Below are 15834 nucleotides of genomic sequence, written 5' to 3' on the forward strand. Positions count from 1 at the left end.
TCAGTAATTATTCCTGGGAAGACTCAAGAAACCATGTAGGATACCAGGGATAGAAGCTTGGTCTGCTACATGCAAGGCAAGTGCCATCCTCACTGTCCTATCTTTCCAGCCCCTCTCTCCTTTTTCACATAAAAACACAAGTCCCTTAGCAAATGCCAAGGAAAACTGGCTGAGTTATTGCTTCATCGCCTCCAAAGCCAAAAGAAAGAGGGATGGTGAATGGATCGGCAAGGGCCCTGCAGGAGAGATTCTAGGCAGAGCAGGTGGGCGTGCTCACGATGCAGAACTGTGGGTTCTTCAGGGGGAGAAGGAACTTGCCTGTCCAAAGCCCCTGAAAACCCTGAACTAACACCAAAGGACCGAGATGAAGATGATAGTGGGAGCTGCGGCTCCTTTGTCCCTGGAAAAGTCCTTGGAGAGAAAGACCAGCCCTGAGCAGAGTGAGGATACAGGTAGGGAGCTGAGGGAGAGGCGCTGTCTTGGTTCTGGTGTTTTCCAGACTCTGAGAGACGGTCCAGCCACAGGCACATGCTCCCAGGACAACGTGCCCGATCTTTATGGAAAAGCAAAACCACCGGCCTGGACAGTTCTGGATGGTTTTGGGTGGCCCATCTTCTTTCCCAGCGAAAGTGCTACTGGGGGGTGACTTGGAGGTGCTTGTGTGGGTGACCCCCTGCCTTGACCCCTGCAGCCAGCATCCCCATCGCCTGGGAGGACCCAAAGCAGGTGGTCGCAGTGCAGAGCATCTTCCGTCTGACTGTTAAGGCTTCTGTTGACTGGACGCTCCGTGCTCCCTGTGGAGAGGGGCAGACTCAGGTCAGTAGGAGGAGAAGCCCCGCTAGTCCCCATTCTGCTATTTCCCATGGGAGTCATGCCCACACAATGAGGGGTTCTGGGGTGTGGAGAGTGGCAGAGAGCAGGACAGAGGAATCAGTGTGGCATGAGGGAACAGCAGGGGCCAAGGCCCAGTTCTGGGCCTGTTTCTGCAAATGCGTTGTTGGAGGCTTCATGGATACTCCCTGAGCCAGCAATGAACAGCACAAGTGCCTTGCTTGAAGGGGCTGCTCCCAAGAAGGGCCCAGGGAGAGGTGGCAGGTAGGGCGGCTCCCACGGTATTCAGAGCACCGGCCCAGTGTTGCTAGGGGCCACCAGGGCTACCAGGGCAGGGCTTAGGGATCATGTCATGCTGGTGACCAGAGTTGGGGCTGGTCTAGCACAAGCCTTGCAAGAGCTCTTTCCCTAGTGCTCAAATACTAATCTCCCTCCCTTCCTTCCTCTCCTTCCTTCCTCTCCTTCCTTCCTTCCTTCCTTCCTTCCTTCCTTCCTTCCTTCCTTCCTTCCTTCCTTTCTTCCTTCCTTCCTTCCTTCCTTCCTTCCTTCCTTCCTTCCTTCCTTCCTTCCTTCCTTCCTCCTTCCTTCCTTCCTTCCTTCCTCGTGATTCTTTCTCCAAAACCTTCAAGCATGGATTTATCTGGGATGTTAGGATTGTTCTAGAATGTTCTATACCCCACCGATACTTAGTACATAGCATCATATAGTATACACACGTGCATTACATAATGCTCCCATTATTAAGTACTCCCCACAGCTCAGTGTGTGTGGGAAAAGCATCTATAGGGCACCCATCCCACATCCAGGCTCTGCTCTTGAGGGAGTGATGGAAATTGCTTCAGAGCTTTCTGGAAGGCAGGTTTGGGGGGTAAGGGACAGGGTGAGAGAGTCCCCAGTTACATCATGTCAGAAAGGCAAAAGGAGCTGGTCCCCCCTGGGCTCAGGGCTACCCTTCAGGCATTCTCAGTAAGTCCTGGGCTCCCCTGAAGACAGGGCTGGCTGGGGAACACCACTACATCGTAAGAAAGAAAAAGCAGACTTCAGGCACGCGGGGCTGAGTACGAAGTATGGGATCTTCGTTTCTCCCATCCTTTCTCTTCCAAAGGAACTTGCATTGTGCTGGCCATAAATTAGGGCTTGGGAACATTCTGTGCTTTTTTTTTTATTTTGTTTTTACACTTTTGGTTGTTTGGGCCACACCTGGCAGTGCTTACTCCAGGTTCTGTGCAAAGAATCACTCCTGCTGGGCTCAGGGGACCATATGGGGTGTCCATATGCAAGGCAAGTGCCCTCCCCACTGTGCTACTCTTCCGGTCCCAAGTAACACTCCAGGGTAAGCCGGTCTCTTCATCCTGCCTGTTCCGCTTCCAGAGGCGGGCTAAGGGGTAGAGAGGGCTGCCAGGTGCAGAGCCCAGACTCAGCCCTAATGGGGCCCCTCATCCATCTTGGCCCCAAGGAAGGCCTTTCCTTTCCCCCATCTAATGCCCCCAAAGCTGGGTTCAGTCCCAGTGTCCACCAGAGCTTCTTCCTACCTGCTCAGGCTTGATTCTCATACAGGCTCTGTCTCTTCTTGGTCTTCAGGTCCTTCAGCCATTGAGGAGAGGCCACCTCAGACCTGAAAGCACAGGTGAAAGTTTGTGTGAGAACTGGGGGGACACCCGCAGATGCCAATTCCAGCCCCCAGACTTCCCATCTGTGGACAGAGCTGGGCATTAGCAGAGGGTAAAAGTCCCATGTTGAGAAACTATTCATCCAATAACCATAAGACAAGGGGCTAATATCTAAGACATACAAGGAAGGTATTGAAAGAACTTAACAAGAAAAACCATTTAACTTCATAAAAAAATGGGGAGAAGAAATGAACAGACAATTTCTTAAAGAAGAAAGACAAATGGCCAAAACGCACATGAAAAAATTTTCTACATCACTAATTATCAGGGAGATGCAAAGCAAAACAACGAGGTACCATCTCACACCATAGAGATGGCACACATCACAAAAGAACAATAACAATCTGTGCTGGTGGGGATGTGGGGAGAAAGGAACTTGTATTCACTGCTGATGGGAATGCCATCTAGTCCAGCCCTTATGGAAAACAATATGGAGATTCCTCAAAAAAACCTGGAAATTGAGCTCCGATATGATCCAGCTATACCACTCCTAGGAATATGCCCTAGGAACACAAAAATGCAGTACAAAAATATCTTCCTCACACCTATATTCATCACAGCACTATTTACAATAACCAGACTCAGAAAACAACCAAGATGCCCTTCAACAGATGAATGGCTAAAGAAACTGTGGTACACATACACAATGGAATATTATGCAGCCATCAGACGAGATGAAGTCATAAAATTTTCTAATACATGGATGGACATGGAAACTATTATGCTGAGTGAAATAAGTCAAAGGGAGAGAGACACACACAGAATAGTCTCCCTTATCTATGTATTTTAAGAAAAATAAAAGACATTATTGTAATAATGCCCAGAGATGAGGGTCGGAAGGACCGGCTAACTATATGAAGCTCACCTCAAAGAGGGGTGAGTACAGTTAGAGAAATAATACACTAACAAGTACCATGACAATGTTAATGAATAAGATAAGAGAAGTAGAATGCCTGTCTTGAATACGGGCAAGGGATATGAGTAGAGGGAGATGGGGGCATTGGTAGTGGGAATGAGGCACTGGTGAAGAGGGATATTCTTTATGTGACTAAAACCCAACTAATCATATTTGTAATCATGGTGTTTAAATAAAGATATAATAAAAAATAATTTAGATTAAAAACATAGGGGCCGGGCGGTGGCGCTGGAGGTAAGGTGCCTGCCTTGCCTGCGCTAGCCTAGGACGGACCGCGGTTCGATCCCCCGGCGTCCCATATGGTCCCCCAAGAAGCCAGGAGCAACTTCTGAGCGCATAGCCAGGAGTAACCCCTGAGCGTCACAGGGTGTGGCCCAAAAAAAAAAAAAAACATAAATGCATAACATAAAAAAAAAAGTCCCGGGGCCGAGAGATAGCATGGAGGTAAGGCGTTTGCCTTTCCCCTGAGCCTGCCAAGAGCGACTTTTTTTTTCTTTTTCTTTTTCTTTTTTTTTTTTTGGTTTTTGGGCCACACCTGGCGGTGCTCAGGGGTTACTCCCGGCCATCTGCTCAGAAATAGCTCCTGGCAGGCACGGGGGACCATATGGGACGCCGGGATTCGAACCAACCACCTTTGGTCCTGGATCGGCTGCTTGCAAGGCAAACGCCACTGTGCTATCTCTCTGGCCCCCCAGGAGCGATTTCTGAGCGTAGAGCCAGGAGTAACCCCTGAGTGCTGCCGGGTGTGACCCCCCCCCCAAAAAAAAAAGAGTCCCATGTTGGCATTGCTGATGAGCAGGAGAGGAGCTAACACCGGGTGGGGCCTGGAAATTGGGGTGTGTCGATCCTCTCGAGGCCATCCCCAGGACTCACAGCTGCCAAGTCATCTGGCCGGGTGCCTCAGCAGCTCTACTATCTCCCCCCACCCCCCCCCAAGCCAGTGCCCTGGAGGGTCTTGAGGTTAATTTTATATGTCAACTAGGCCTTTGGTATCCAGATATCCACTCAGGTATGCTCTACAGACTTCTAAGAAGGTTTTTCTTCTTTGGGAGACTCATGTGTTGAGGGCACACTTGAAGGTGCTCTGGAATCACTCCTGGCAGGTCTTGGGAGAACCATACTCAGTGCCAGGACTGAATCTGGGTTGGCCATAGGCAAGGCAAGTGCTTTATTGGCTGCACTATCTCTTCAGCTCATTTTTTCTTCTGTAAATATATATATTTGCTTCATAACTAGGATGGTTCTGGGAAGATAAAATTTATTTCCTTACTTTTAACTGACACATATACAGAGAAGTCTTCATGTATACTGACCAAGACCATGCAAGGGCATGCAGAGGGGGCTGGTAATGGGGAGGAAGGGACACAGGGGTCCTTCTCCTAGGTCCTACAGCTCAGAAGCCGAGGAGGGGGGTGGCCTCAGATATTTGGGGGCCTGGAGCCCAGCCTGGCCACCCTGTGTGGCTGTCCAGTTCCCGGAGGGTGAGAGGAGAGTAAGCTCTTAGTTTTTCCATAGTCCACCGGGGGCTGGGTTAGATCTGTGGTTTTCCTCCAGCACTTCTGGGGAGCTCATGGAAGGAGGAGGGAGAGGTTAGGACTGGCCCCTCCCCACCCAGACTTCTCTGATTCCCCCTGCCCCAGAGCAAGGCCTGCATCTCCTGCTCTGGAGAAATGCTGTCTAGTCTCTGCTTCCACTTGGCTCTAGACCTGGGCAGACCCCACACTCCCAGCATACACCGACTTTGGGGCCCTCACCTCTCGTCCTTTTCCACGCTGGATGGCAGCACGCGACTGCCCAGGACCCCAGGCTGGAAGGGCGACTTGGGGGTCTTGGGCTGGGGAGTCCAGCTGGGGGAGTCTCCAGAGCTGTCTGCCTCTGGCCTCTTGTGCAGCTGCGCCTGAGCAGAGGAGGAGACCGTGAGCACCTTCGGGCTGGGAGGGTCTCCCCACTGCCACTGCCACTTAGGGGGGCTCCCCAGAAACTGAAAGGACCCAGTCAGAACTCAACGGCCAGGGGGAGAAGGACTGAAGAAAATGAAGAAACTGGGCAGTTGTGGGGCCCAGCAGCCACCCTTGGACAGTGGCACCAGAGATGAGCCTCATTGAGCCTGACAAAGGTGAAGTGACGCTGAGGGACCCGAGTTCCATTTCTGCCCCCCACCCCAACTCCCAAATCCACAGGGCCCAAGATAGCACAAGAGGCAGGGTTCAGGCCCAGATTTGGCTGACCCAGGTACCAGATGGTCTCCTGAACAGGGCTGGGTGCAGCTCTGGAACTACTGGTATGGGAGGGAGGAGGAGGAAGGAGAGGAAGAGGAGGAGGAAAAAGAAAGACAGGAGGAAGAATGGGGAGAGGGCAGAAGGAGAAAGGAAGGAGAAAAGGAAGAGAGATGGAGGAGGAAGGAAGGAACAATGGAGGGGGAGGGAAGAGGGAGAAAATAAAGGAGGAGGAGAGAAGACGGGGACGAGAGGACGTGAGGGGAGGCCGGCCTGGCCCTGCTGCTCTTGCTTGTGGCACCTTCAGAACTGCAGGGTCCACCGCGGGGAAGGGCCGCATCCTCTGTGTGTGGCCTCCAGGCGTCCTGTCAGCCTGGGACGACTTCTCCTTCTCCTCGGGCTTCTCCTCATCATCAGACTCTTCCCTCCGGGGTGACTTCTCTTCTGTGACAGAGGAGAGAAGCTGGAGCTGCCACTCTCACAACTCCGCAACTCGGCTCAGGTCCCACCAGGGAAACTGAGGTACTGTGGGGACTTTTGGGAGACACTCTCCATTTCCTTCCATGACTTGGCCCCTCACCAGGCTGCGTCTTGTGGAACAAGTTGTGACCTGTGACTCTGATGAGGGACTGCTGTTCCCTCTTTAGGGGAACCCCTGGGCCACATATGGACAGAGGCAGGATGGGTATGAAGGAGGTGCCCAGGTGAGCCCAGGAGATGGGGTACATCCAGAAGTTGCCCTGGACCCCTCTGTGGGCAACCCCAGTCTGGCAGATGCAGTTCTGAGAACCAAGGTCATAAGTGGATAGGGCCAAGATGCTGGGGACCCTCCTTGAGAAGTTCCGAGGAGTGTGTGTGTGTGTGTGTGCGTGTGTGTTTTGCAGGGAAGGTCACCTGTAAGGCAGACAGTCTATGCACCCCCATACTCTTCCCCCGCCCTGCTCCCCACTCTCCCTTCTCTTTTTTTTTTTTTTTTTTTGGTTTTTGGGCCACACCCAGCGATGCTCAGGGGTTACTCCTGGCTGTGTGCTCAGAAATAGCTCCTGGCAGGCACGGGGGACCATATGGGACACCGGGATTCGAACCAACCACCTTAGGTCCTGGATCGGCTGCTTGCGAGGCAAACGCTGCTGTGCTATCTCTCCGGGCCCCCCACTCTCCCTTCTGCTGCTAGGCATGACCCCTGCCTTTGCCAGTGGATCACCACCCACATCTCTGAGCTCTTTATGCTGGGACAGTGATGGGATGGGTGGAGCCTGAAATCATCCCCAGATCAGAGGTTCCCAACTTAACTAGCCTATTCCCCTGTTTCCAGGGGATAAAACTGCCTAACAACCCCAGGGCATTTCCTTTTTTTTTTTTCTTTTCGTTTTTTGTTTTTGGTTTTGGGGCCACACCCAGTGACACTCAGGGATTACTCCTGGCTCTATGCTCAGAAATCACTTCTGGCTTGGGGGAACTATATGGGCACCCCCTTCTTTAGGAGGCCAGAGCCTTAGTACATCAAGTGAGGCACTTAGCTTTGCAAGTGCCTGACCCGGATTTGATCCCCAATATCCCATATGGTCCCCTGTGCCTGCAAGGAGTAACTCCTGAGCAAAGAGACAGGAGAAAGCCATTAATACTACTGGGTGTGTTCAAAACAGAAACAAAACAAAGAGGCCAACAATAGAGCCCCAACAGCACCCTAAGTCCCCATTACATCTGGATCCCTTCTCCAGGGTGCTAACGACTTTGGGAAAAGACCCCCCAGCAAGACAGGACTGCTCTCTGGATGGGAGGGGTGGCGGTCTGGAAGAAGAGCCGCCGGCCTAGACGGGGATCACTGGGTATATTTTGTGAGGGTGGAAGCAAATGCAGTTCTGTTCCATTTCATGGAAATATTACCCCCAAAACCTCAAACATTCTTTCCTTGGGCCCAGAGAGACACAGAGAGTGGAGTGTGGGCTCTGAGTATGGGGAAAAAAAAACCCAGGGTATTGAGCACCACCAAGGGTGACCCCAAGCACAAGGCCAAGAGGGATCTCCTTTAGCTAGGCTGGGTTCAGCCCCTCCCCACAAACCAAAACCACAGAGAATTTATTTCCCAGCTTCTAACATGCCTTGGGGGATGAGCAGTCAGAGGCCGGAACCACTTTGTCCTGATGTCCCCTGGCCTGCGGAGCAGGCAACTTGCCCAGGACACGTGCCTGGGGGCTGGGTGAGGGGGGGCCCTGGCCTACCCGTGGAGTCCCGGAACATCCAGGCACTGTCCACCTCCTCTTCCCAGGGGGTCATGGTGTCTGCCTCGCTCAGGCGGCTGCGGCGGTGTGCGTGGGAGATGGGCGTCCGCTGGCGGCGGCTTCTCTTGCTCAGCTGCACCCGGGTCTTGAGGGCACTTGAGTCGAGGACTGAGGTTTGCTGTGGGGCAGCAGAAGTGGGAACTCAAAAAGCTGATCTCGGGGACACCCACCAAGGGAGAGGTGATAGGGATACACGCAGGGGTCCTCAAACTTTTTAAACGGGGGGGCCAGTTCACTGTCCCTCAGACCACTGGAGGGTCTGACTATAGTAAAAACAAAACTTATGAACGAATTCTTTTTTTTTTTTTTTTTTTTTTTTTGGTTTTTGGGTCACACCCGGCGATGCTCAGGGGTTACTCCTGGCTGTTTGCTCAGAAATAGCTCCTGGCAGGCAAGGGGGACCATATGGGACACCGGGATTCGAACCAACCACCTTAGGTTCTGGATGGGCTGCTTGCAAGGCAAACACCGCTGTGCTATCTCTCCGGGCCCTGAACGAATTCTTATACACACTGCATATATCTTATTTTGCAAGGAAGAAACAAAACAGATACAAATACAATATGTGGCCCTCGGGCCATAGTTTGAGGACCACTGGTAGGGGGTCCTGGGTCATGTCTCCTCTGAGTGGGGGGGATGCCGGGGATGGAACCCGAACTCTGAGCTTCCCAGATGCAAGGCAAGAACTCAACTACAGAGCAACCCCTCTGGCCCTCATTCATTCATTCAGTGTCATGGAGCCCAAATCCACACAGTGCTGGGACGGACCTGGGATAAATTCAGCCACATCCCAGACCCTCATTTCACAGTAACATGACCAAGCCTAGAGGGCTTCATTCGACATACCAGACAAAACCCCCTGGACCTTGCAGGGGTGGACATGCAGGGCAGGAAAGTTACCCGTCCCCCCTGCCTCCTTGTCAGGGGATGCCTGAGCAATGTCCTGCATGTGGCCGGAGCAGAGAAACGGTGTGTGTGTGTGTGTGTGTGTGTGTGTGTGTGTGTGTGTGTGTGTGTGTGTGTTTGTGTCTCACAGGCTTTGCACACAGAGTAGACTCACCACAGTGCTGCATGGACACCTCTTCCCCCAATACCCCCAGGAGCAACCCTTGAGTACAGAGCTGGGAGTAGCGCCCTCTCCACCACCACTTTTGAGTGCGGCCCCAAATCAACAGGACACGTTTGCTGATCAACTAACTGACCTCACAGTCTAAGTCAGTTCTCGGCTACCTGAAGCACTGGGTCTGAGTGCTGCTGGGCTTTTGGTGTTGCCCAAGCTTCGCTGGCACTCAGAGCAGTACCCGGGATACTGCCTTAAGAGCAGAGGCAGCTGGAGGATCAGTGATGGGTCCCAGAGCCCTGGCTCACCCCAGTGAGGGGTCCCTGGGTGGGCGCAGAAGGATCCCAGAAGGAAAGAGAGAGAGAGGGTCATGCTGCCACTCCAGTGCAGCCAGGGAAGGAGGGCTGAGCTCAGGCCTGGGAAAGTCCCAGAAATGTCCCCGCCTAAGTCCCCACAAGGGGCTGATTCCATTAGGGTCTGGAGTTGGCACATCGCTGTAGCCCTGGGGGCCACAGAGTCTGCAGGGGGAAGAGATGAAAACCCTATCCCCAAGCGCTATAGCAAGGGCGCAATTTCTTTGGCCTCCCGAGTCCCCACAAGCCTCAGCGCCTGTGTGAAAGCAGCTTAGAAGAACTGGGGGATGGTGCCCCAAGTCGCAACCAGGCCACATTGTCCTGAAGCTGAGTCTGGGCCGGGTCAGTGCACCCATGGTGGTGGTTCATAGAGAATCAGGAGCAGAAATCGCCCCGTGCTGGGATAGTGGCATCACAGGGCATCTGATGTTTGCAAGTATATAAAAGCAGGGGACACACGGTCGTGCATGGGGGTACAGTGTGGGGTGCCCAGATGCAGACTCTTATCTGTCCCCATCCAGAGAGGTCAGCAGGAGACCTTGACTGTACTGAGAGGGGCCTGAGGGGGTTTCCCTGAAGCAGTCTGCGATCCTTCTCTGGAGGATTCCAGGCATCTTCATCCTGGGCCCCTAAACAGACAGACCCTCTAGGTCAGCAGTACTGACAGACCTGCATCTCAGGAAAAATTACTCCTGGCTCTGCACTCAGGGGTCACTCCTGGCAGTGTTCAGGGCACCATATGGGATGCCAGGGATCGAACCCAGGTGGGCCGTGTCCAAGCAAGTGCCCTCCCCGCTGTATTATCTCGTACCCCTCTGCTCAGTAGTAATGGAAAACATTAGAAGGCACTGGAAGAGGCACCCCCTGCGCTGATTCCTGGCAGTTGAGAAAGTTTAGCAAGGTGATGACATTCATCTCGAGACATATGTCTGAGTCTGGGCTACACACAGACACAGCCCTGCCACAGTGCCTTATGCACCCAACATGGGCTGGCCTCCACCCCAACACACACACACACACACACACACACACACACACAAGCCCACACGTATCCCCCACCATCTCCGGGAGGATCCACTCACATCGATGCCAGCAAAATCGTCCACGGTCTTTGTGGTGTCACTGTCCAGCGGGGGTGGCACCTCAGTGCCATCAGCCGAGTCCAGCTCAGTGCTGGAGCGATCCACGCTGGCACTCCGTGGCTCCCGAGTGCTGTCGGCCGTTGAGCTCGGCTCCGTTTGGGAGGATGGCGAGGACAGTTGGCTACTAGGGGGCTGTTTGCGTGGTGATGCAGCACTACCATCTGGAGATGGGGACTCAGGGGCCAGGCTAGAAGGAAAGGGGGAGATATCGCTGAAGGGGTAAGCTGTGGCTGCCAACCAGCTGGGGCTCCTGGGCATTAGAGAAGGTGCCATCCCTGCACTGGGAAGCCCCTGTGACCGTTTGCCACTTGCTGAATGACAAGGCGTCTTCCTTGCAAATGCTAGCCTAGGACAGACCATAGTTCGATTCCCCAGCGTCCCATATGATCCCGCCCCCCCCCCCAAGCCAGGGGCGATTTCTGAGCGCATAGCCAGGAATAACCCCTGAGCATCAAACGAGTGTGGCCCAAAATATAAAAAAATAAACAGGCTCGAGCCCCAAAGTCTGGAGGAAAAGCAAACACCCCTTGGACACCAGACCCTCATTGGTGCCACATATCACCCAATAATAGGGCCAAGATATTGAAAAGAGCTCCACAGTCTGCTTGCACCCCACTGTTTTGGGGGGCCACATTTGAGGGTGCTCATAAATTACTCCTGGGGCTGGAGAGATAGCATGGAGGTAAGACTTGCATGCAGAAGGTCGGTGTTTCAAATCCCGGCATCCCATATGGTCCCCCGAGCCTGCCAGGAGCAATTTCTGAGCATGGAGCCAGGAGTGACCCCTGAGCACTGCCAGGTGTGACCCAAAACAAACAAAAAATTTACTCCTGGTAGGCTTGGGGGACCATATGAGATGCCAGGGATTGAACCCGGGTTACCAGGAGCACAGAGAAAGGAGCAAGCCCTGAGCACTGCAAGTTGTGGCCCAGGAACAAATAAACAAGCAAAACACCGAACCTGCCATGGGCTCGGAGATGGCAACGTAGTACCAAGATCACATCACTAGCTTTCTTGGGGGGCAGACTACATGTCGAAACAACAGTATTCTGGGGGCAACTGGGGGTCCGTGAAACAGTGCCTGGGAAATGGTTCTGTGCTACCTGCTCCTCTGCAGTGGCCACAGGGTTGTGTAAAATGACACATGTGTATTGCATAGGATGCTGCCAGTGTGCACAGACCCAAAAGAGGGCGGGATCTATGCAGGGACAGGAGACTTGAAAGTTTGGTTATTGGTTCCTTTGCTCAGGCCTTCAAGTTTCACTCAGCTCCTTCTCAGGAGCCTCTTCAAACGGGAAATCGTGTCCCTCCACCCTCTCCGTGGTCAGGAGGGCCATCTTGTTATACAGGGACCTCCACGGTCCTCCAGGCAGCAAAGGCCTCCAGAACCCGTGTTCTTAGCCCCTTTCCTCAAGTTGGAATTTCTACCCAGGCCTGGGTGTTCAAGGGAGCAGTTGAAACCAGCAGATGGCGCCACCGCGCAGGTTTTGCTATGGGGACGCGGGGAAATTGTGCTGCAGAGCCTCTGGGAGACAGAAGGGGGCGCTGGATCCTGTCAGAGCTGGGGTGGGGAGACCCAGACAGAGGACTTGGCTATCTCTAGGGTCATGCATGCAGTGAGTCCCAATTCCAGACTTGCTGGAAGCCCATGCATCCTCCTGTACACTGGTGAAATTTTCTTTTTTTTGTGGTGTTTGGTATTTTGGCTTTTGGGCCACACCCAGGGGCGTTCAGGAGTTACTTCTGGCTCTGTGCTCAGAAATCACTTCTGGCAGGCCTGGGGGACCATAGGGGATACCGGCGATTGAACCCAGGTCCATCCCAGTTCAGCAACATGCAAGGCAAATGCCCTACCATTGTGTTATCACTCTGGCTCTCTTGTGGGTGTTTGGAACCTTACCTGGGGGTGCCTGGAAGGCCTTATTGTACTGTGGATCAGACCAGGGTTGGCTGCCAAAAGGCAGGTAAGTACCTTCCATTCTCCTGGGGCATCTCCCCAGTTCCATAAATGAAAATAAAGGGAGCTTGTGAATAAACGCAGGAAGGAGAAAAGACAAGCTTTCATGGGCACTGCCAGAGACCCACCCCACCAAATTTCTTTCTCATCTTCTGACCAGTCTGCAGCCCTGCCATCCTTCATGCAGCCTCCCTCACTGACAGTGACTGTTCTGGGCATCCTAGGTGACACAGATGAAGGAAGTGGCAGACCAGGCCAGTGGCTGGGGCAGAACCCAGGGCTCACCCTAAGAGACCACATGCTTCCATAACTGGTGGTGCTTCCCCCCACCCCAGCAAAGAATATGTTGGGTCCCCCTTGCAATTCCAAGCAGAGTATGGCCTCAGATCCAGCTCGAGTGGGACAAAGGAAAATGATTCATTAAAACAACAGGCAGAGGGCCCAGAGAGATAGCACAGCGGCGTTTGCCTTGCAAGCAGCCGATCCAGGACCAAAGGTGGTTGGTTCGAATCCCCGTGTCCCATATGGTCCCCCGTGCCTGCCAGGAGCTATTTCTGAGCAGACAGCCAGGAGTAATTCCTGAGCAACGCCGGGTGTGGCCCAAAAACCAAAAAAAATAAAAAAAAATAATAAAAATTAAAAAAAAAAAACAACAGGCAGAAACAGGAGCCATAGCATAGCAAGGAGGGCATTTGCCTTGCACATGGCTGACCCTGGTTTGGCCCCCCGAGTCTGCCAGTAGTGATCCCTGAGTGCAGAGCCAGGAGCAAACCCTAAGCACTGCCAGATGTGCCCCACACCAAATAACAAACGAAATTATTACTGACTGCCAAGGTACCCCCTCAACACTGCTGGGTTGGGGGTTCACTGTCTGTGTCTCTGCAAGATGGGGTAACAGCACTGATGCCTCTGACTGCCAGCAAAAGTGCTCTGTGCATATTCCATGAATTCTGGCTGCTTTTTGAAGTGTCACCTTCTTGGAGGGAGGGAAGAAAGGAGAGAAGGAGGGAGGGAAGGGGAGGGGAGGAGGGGAGGGAGGAAGGAAGGAAGGAAGGAAGGAAGGAAGGAAGGAAGGAAGGAAGGAAGGAAGGAAGGAAGGAAGGAAGGAAGGAAGGAAGGCAGGAGGGAGGGAGGGAGGGAGGGAGGGAAAAAAGGAAGGAAGGAAGGAAGGAAGGAGGGAGGGAGGGAGGGAGGGAAAAAAGGAAGGAAGGAAGGAAGGAAGGGAGGGAGGGAGGAGGGAGGGAGGGAAAAAGGAAGGAAAGGAGGAAGAAGGGAGGGAAGGGAGGAAGAAGGTAGGGAAAAAGGGAGGGGGAGGGAGGGAAGGAGGAAGGAAGAGAGGAAGGAAGGAAGGAAGGAAGGAAGGAAGGAAGGAAGGAAGGAAGGAAGGAAGGAAGGAAGGGAGGGAGGGAGGGAGGGAGGGAGGAAGGAAGGGAGGGAGGAAGAAAGTAAGGAAAGGAGGGAGGGAGGAAGGAAGGAAGGAAGGAAGGAAGGAAGGAAAGAAGGAAGGAAGGAAGGAAAGAAGGAAGGAAGGAAGGAAGGAAGGAAGGAAGGAAGGAAGGAAGGAAGGAAGGAAGGAAGAAGGAAGGAAGGAAGGAAGGTAGGTCGTGATTAATGAAGGCTTTTGTGGGACACACAACATCCACTTTCTCATTTTTCTAATCAGTGACATTCGGTACAATGTCCCATGATGCTGCCACCATGTCCCTCAGAGGCATCCTCCTTTATCCCTTGACAAGAAACCCGGCTCCTTAAGCAACCCCCTTCTCTGGCCCCACCCCAGGACCACACACCTGCCTTTTCTCCCCACCCAGGTGCCTGATCCGGGTATTTCACTGCACTTTCTGGTCACGTCTGGGCCCCCTAAATGCCTCTTCCCAAGGGCGTTTTAGAGCTTGCAGGTCCCGAGTTGCCTGAATGGAGCCGGGGCAACTCCAGCACTTCACTTCTCCATGAAGGGGTTGGGGGGAGAAATGGACTCAGGGAGACAGACATCTTGTTCCCACTCTTAGCTGCCATTCTGGGCCAGCTGCATAACCCCTACCTCTCCCCGCTCCTCCGGCGCTGGTCCGTCCACGTCCCATACTGGCTCTCGGCCTCCTGCACAAGGGTGTCGGTGTCCTTGGCCTCGGGCGTCCGTCGGGAGAAGCACTGTTTCAGCTGGTCCTGCAGAGGAAAGGGGAACAGAGGGTTGGGTCAAGAAGCCGGGGACAGGCTGATGTGTGGCACTGCCCAAACACGCCTGGTACCCTCCTGTCTCAGAGGAGGCACAGCCACACTCCAGAGCTTTGGGGAGGATCAGCCACACCCAGAGATGCTCGGGGTTCACTCCTCTTTCTGAGTTCAGGAGACCAGATAGGATGCCAGGGATCCAACCTGGGGTGGCCGTGTGCAAGGCAAGTGCCCTGCCCACTGCCCTGGCCCCAGATACACCAAGTTTGCCCAGGCATCACAGAACCCAGCCCCATGTTTCTCTCTTCTGCCTCATCCTGCAGCTGGATTCTAGCTTTCTCCTTGCCAAAGCAACAGTCCTCATGCACCCGAAACCATCCTCTCGAGTCCCTGGGCCCTGTCAACCCTTGGGACCTCTGACTCATCAAGGTGTTAACTCAGACACTCACAGGTCTCCAGGCTAAGCGGGGGTCTGTAGCAATGCTGCAACAGAGCCTATGGGCTGCCCCCCCCACCCTCACTTTACAGATAAGTGCATCAAGAACCCAAGAGAAGAGAAGAATAGGCCCACATCAAACATCTGAGAATGCAACAAACTCCAGCCTGGAGATGGGGCATCGGGCCCCACGTTCCTTGCAGCCTGCTCCCCAGAGTTTTGCCCAATCTGGGGGTGACCTGGGGCGAGTGGCTGAAGAATCTGGTTGTGCATGGGAGTGCCTGTGTATTAGTGTGCATACCTCACTGTATATTTTAGTGTGTCTGATGATGTGAGTGTGTATGTGCGAATGTATGAGTGTCTAAGCATGCCTGAATGTTAGTGTGTGAGTGCATGTTTTAGTATAGGAGCCTATGTATATCATGTGTATTTACACATGTTTATGTGTGCACTGTATATATGAACATATGCAATGGGGCCAGGAGCAGAACCATGGCGTGTTTTAGGGGTGAAGTCAATCCCCACTTGGGCAGGCCCGGCTGCTGCTGACCTCGAGGGTCACTTGACCCTCTGTGCGGGACCAGAAATGGCCAAGGACATCTGAGCTGGCCCCCAGCTGCCGCCTGCCTTCAAAGATGTCAGTCGGTCAGTACCCAGGTCCCCTTCCGAGCCAGGACGGCCCTGTGTGTGCTGAGCTGTGGGAGGGTGGGCAGAAATGTTTAGGGGCACACTCAGAGGTCAGGGGGGCATCTGATTCCTTTGCAACTCTGCCCACCCTCAACCAACACACAAGTCACCCTTC

At 53.4% G+C, this 15834-nt stretch overlaps 1 protein-coding gene across 2 annotated transcripts in view; it reads right to left on the reverse strand.

The window, feature by feature from the left end:
• Positions 1–635: 635 nt before the first annotated feature.
• Positions 636–15834, reverse strand: part of LOC126030606 (uncharacterized protein KIAA1671-like) — an 83105-nt gene continuing 67906 nt past the window's right edge. For both annotated transcript variants that reach the window (XM_049788833.1, XM_049788832.1), the window contains exons 2-8: positions 14469–14590; positions 10411–10657; positions 7856–8033; positions 5935–6077; positions 5172–5314; positions 2364–2446; positions 636–794 (exon numbers count right to left, since the gene is read on the reverse strand). In XM_049788833.1, the coding sequence (XP_049644790.1) occupies positions 2368–2446; positions 5172–5314; positions 5935–6077; positions 7856–8033; positions 10411–10657; positions 14469–14590 (912 nt within the window). In that variant the 3' untranslated portion in view covers positions 636–794; positions 2364–2367. The remainder of the gene's footprint in view (positions 795–2363; positions 2447–5171; positions 5315–5934; positions 6078–7855; positions 8034–10410; positions 10658–14468; positions 14591–15834) is intronic.

Source organism: Suncus etruscus, chromosome 15 (assembly GCF_024139225.1).
Source record: "Suncus etruscus isolate mSunEtr1 chromosome 15, mSunEtr1.pri.cur, whole genome shotgun sequence".
NCBI classification, from domain to species: Eukaryota; Metazoa; Chordata; class Mammalia; order Eulipotyphla; family Soricidae; genus Suncus; species Suncus etruscus.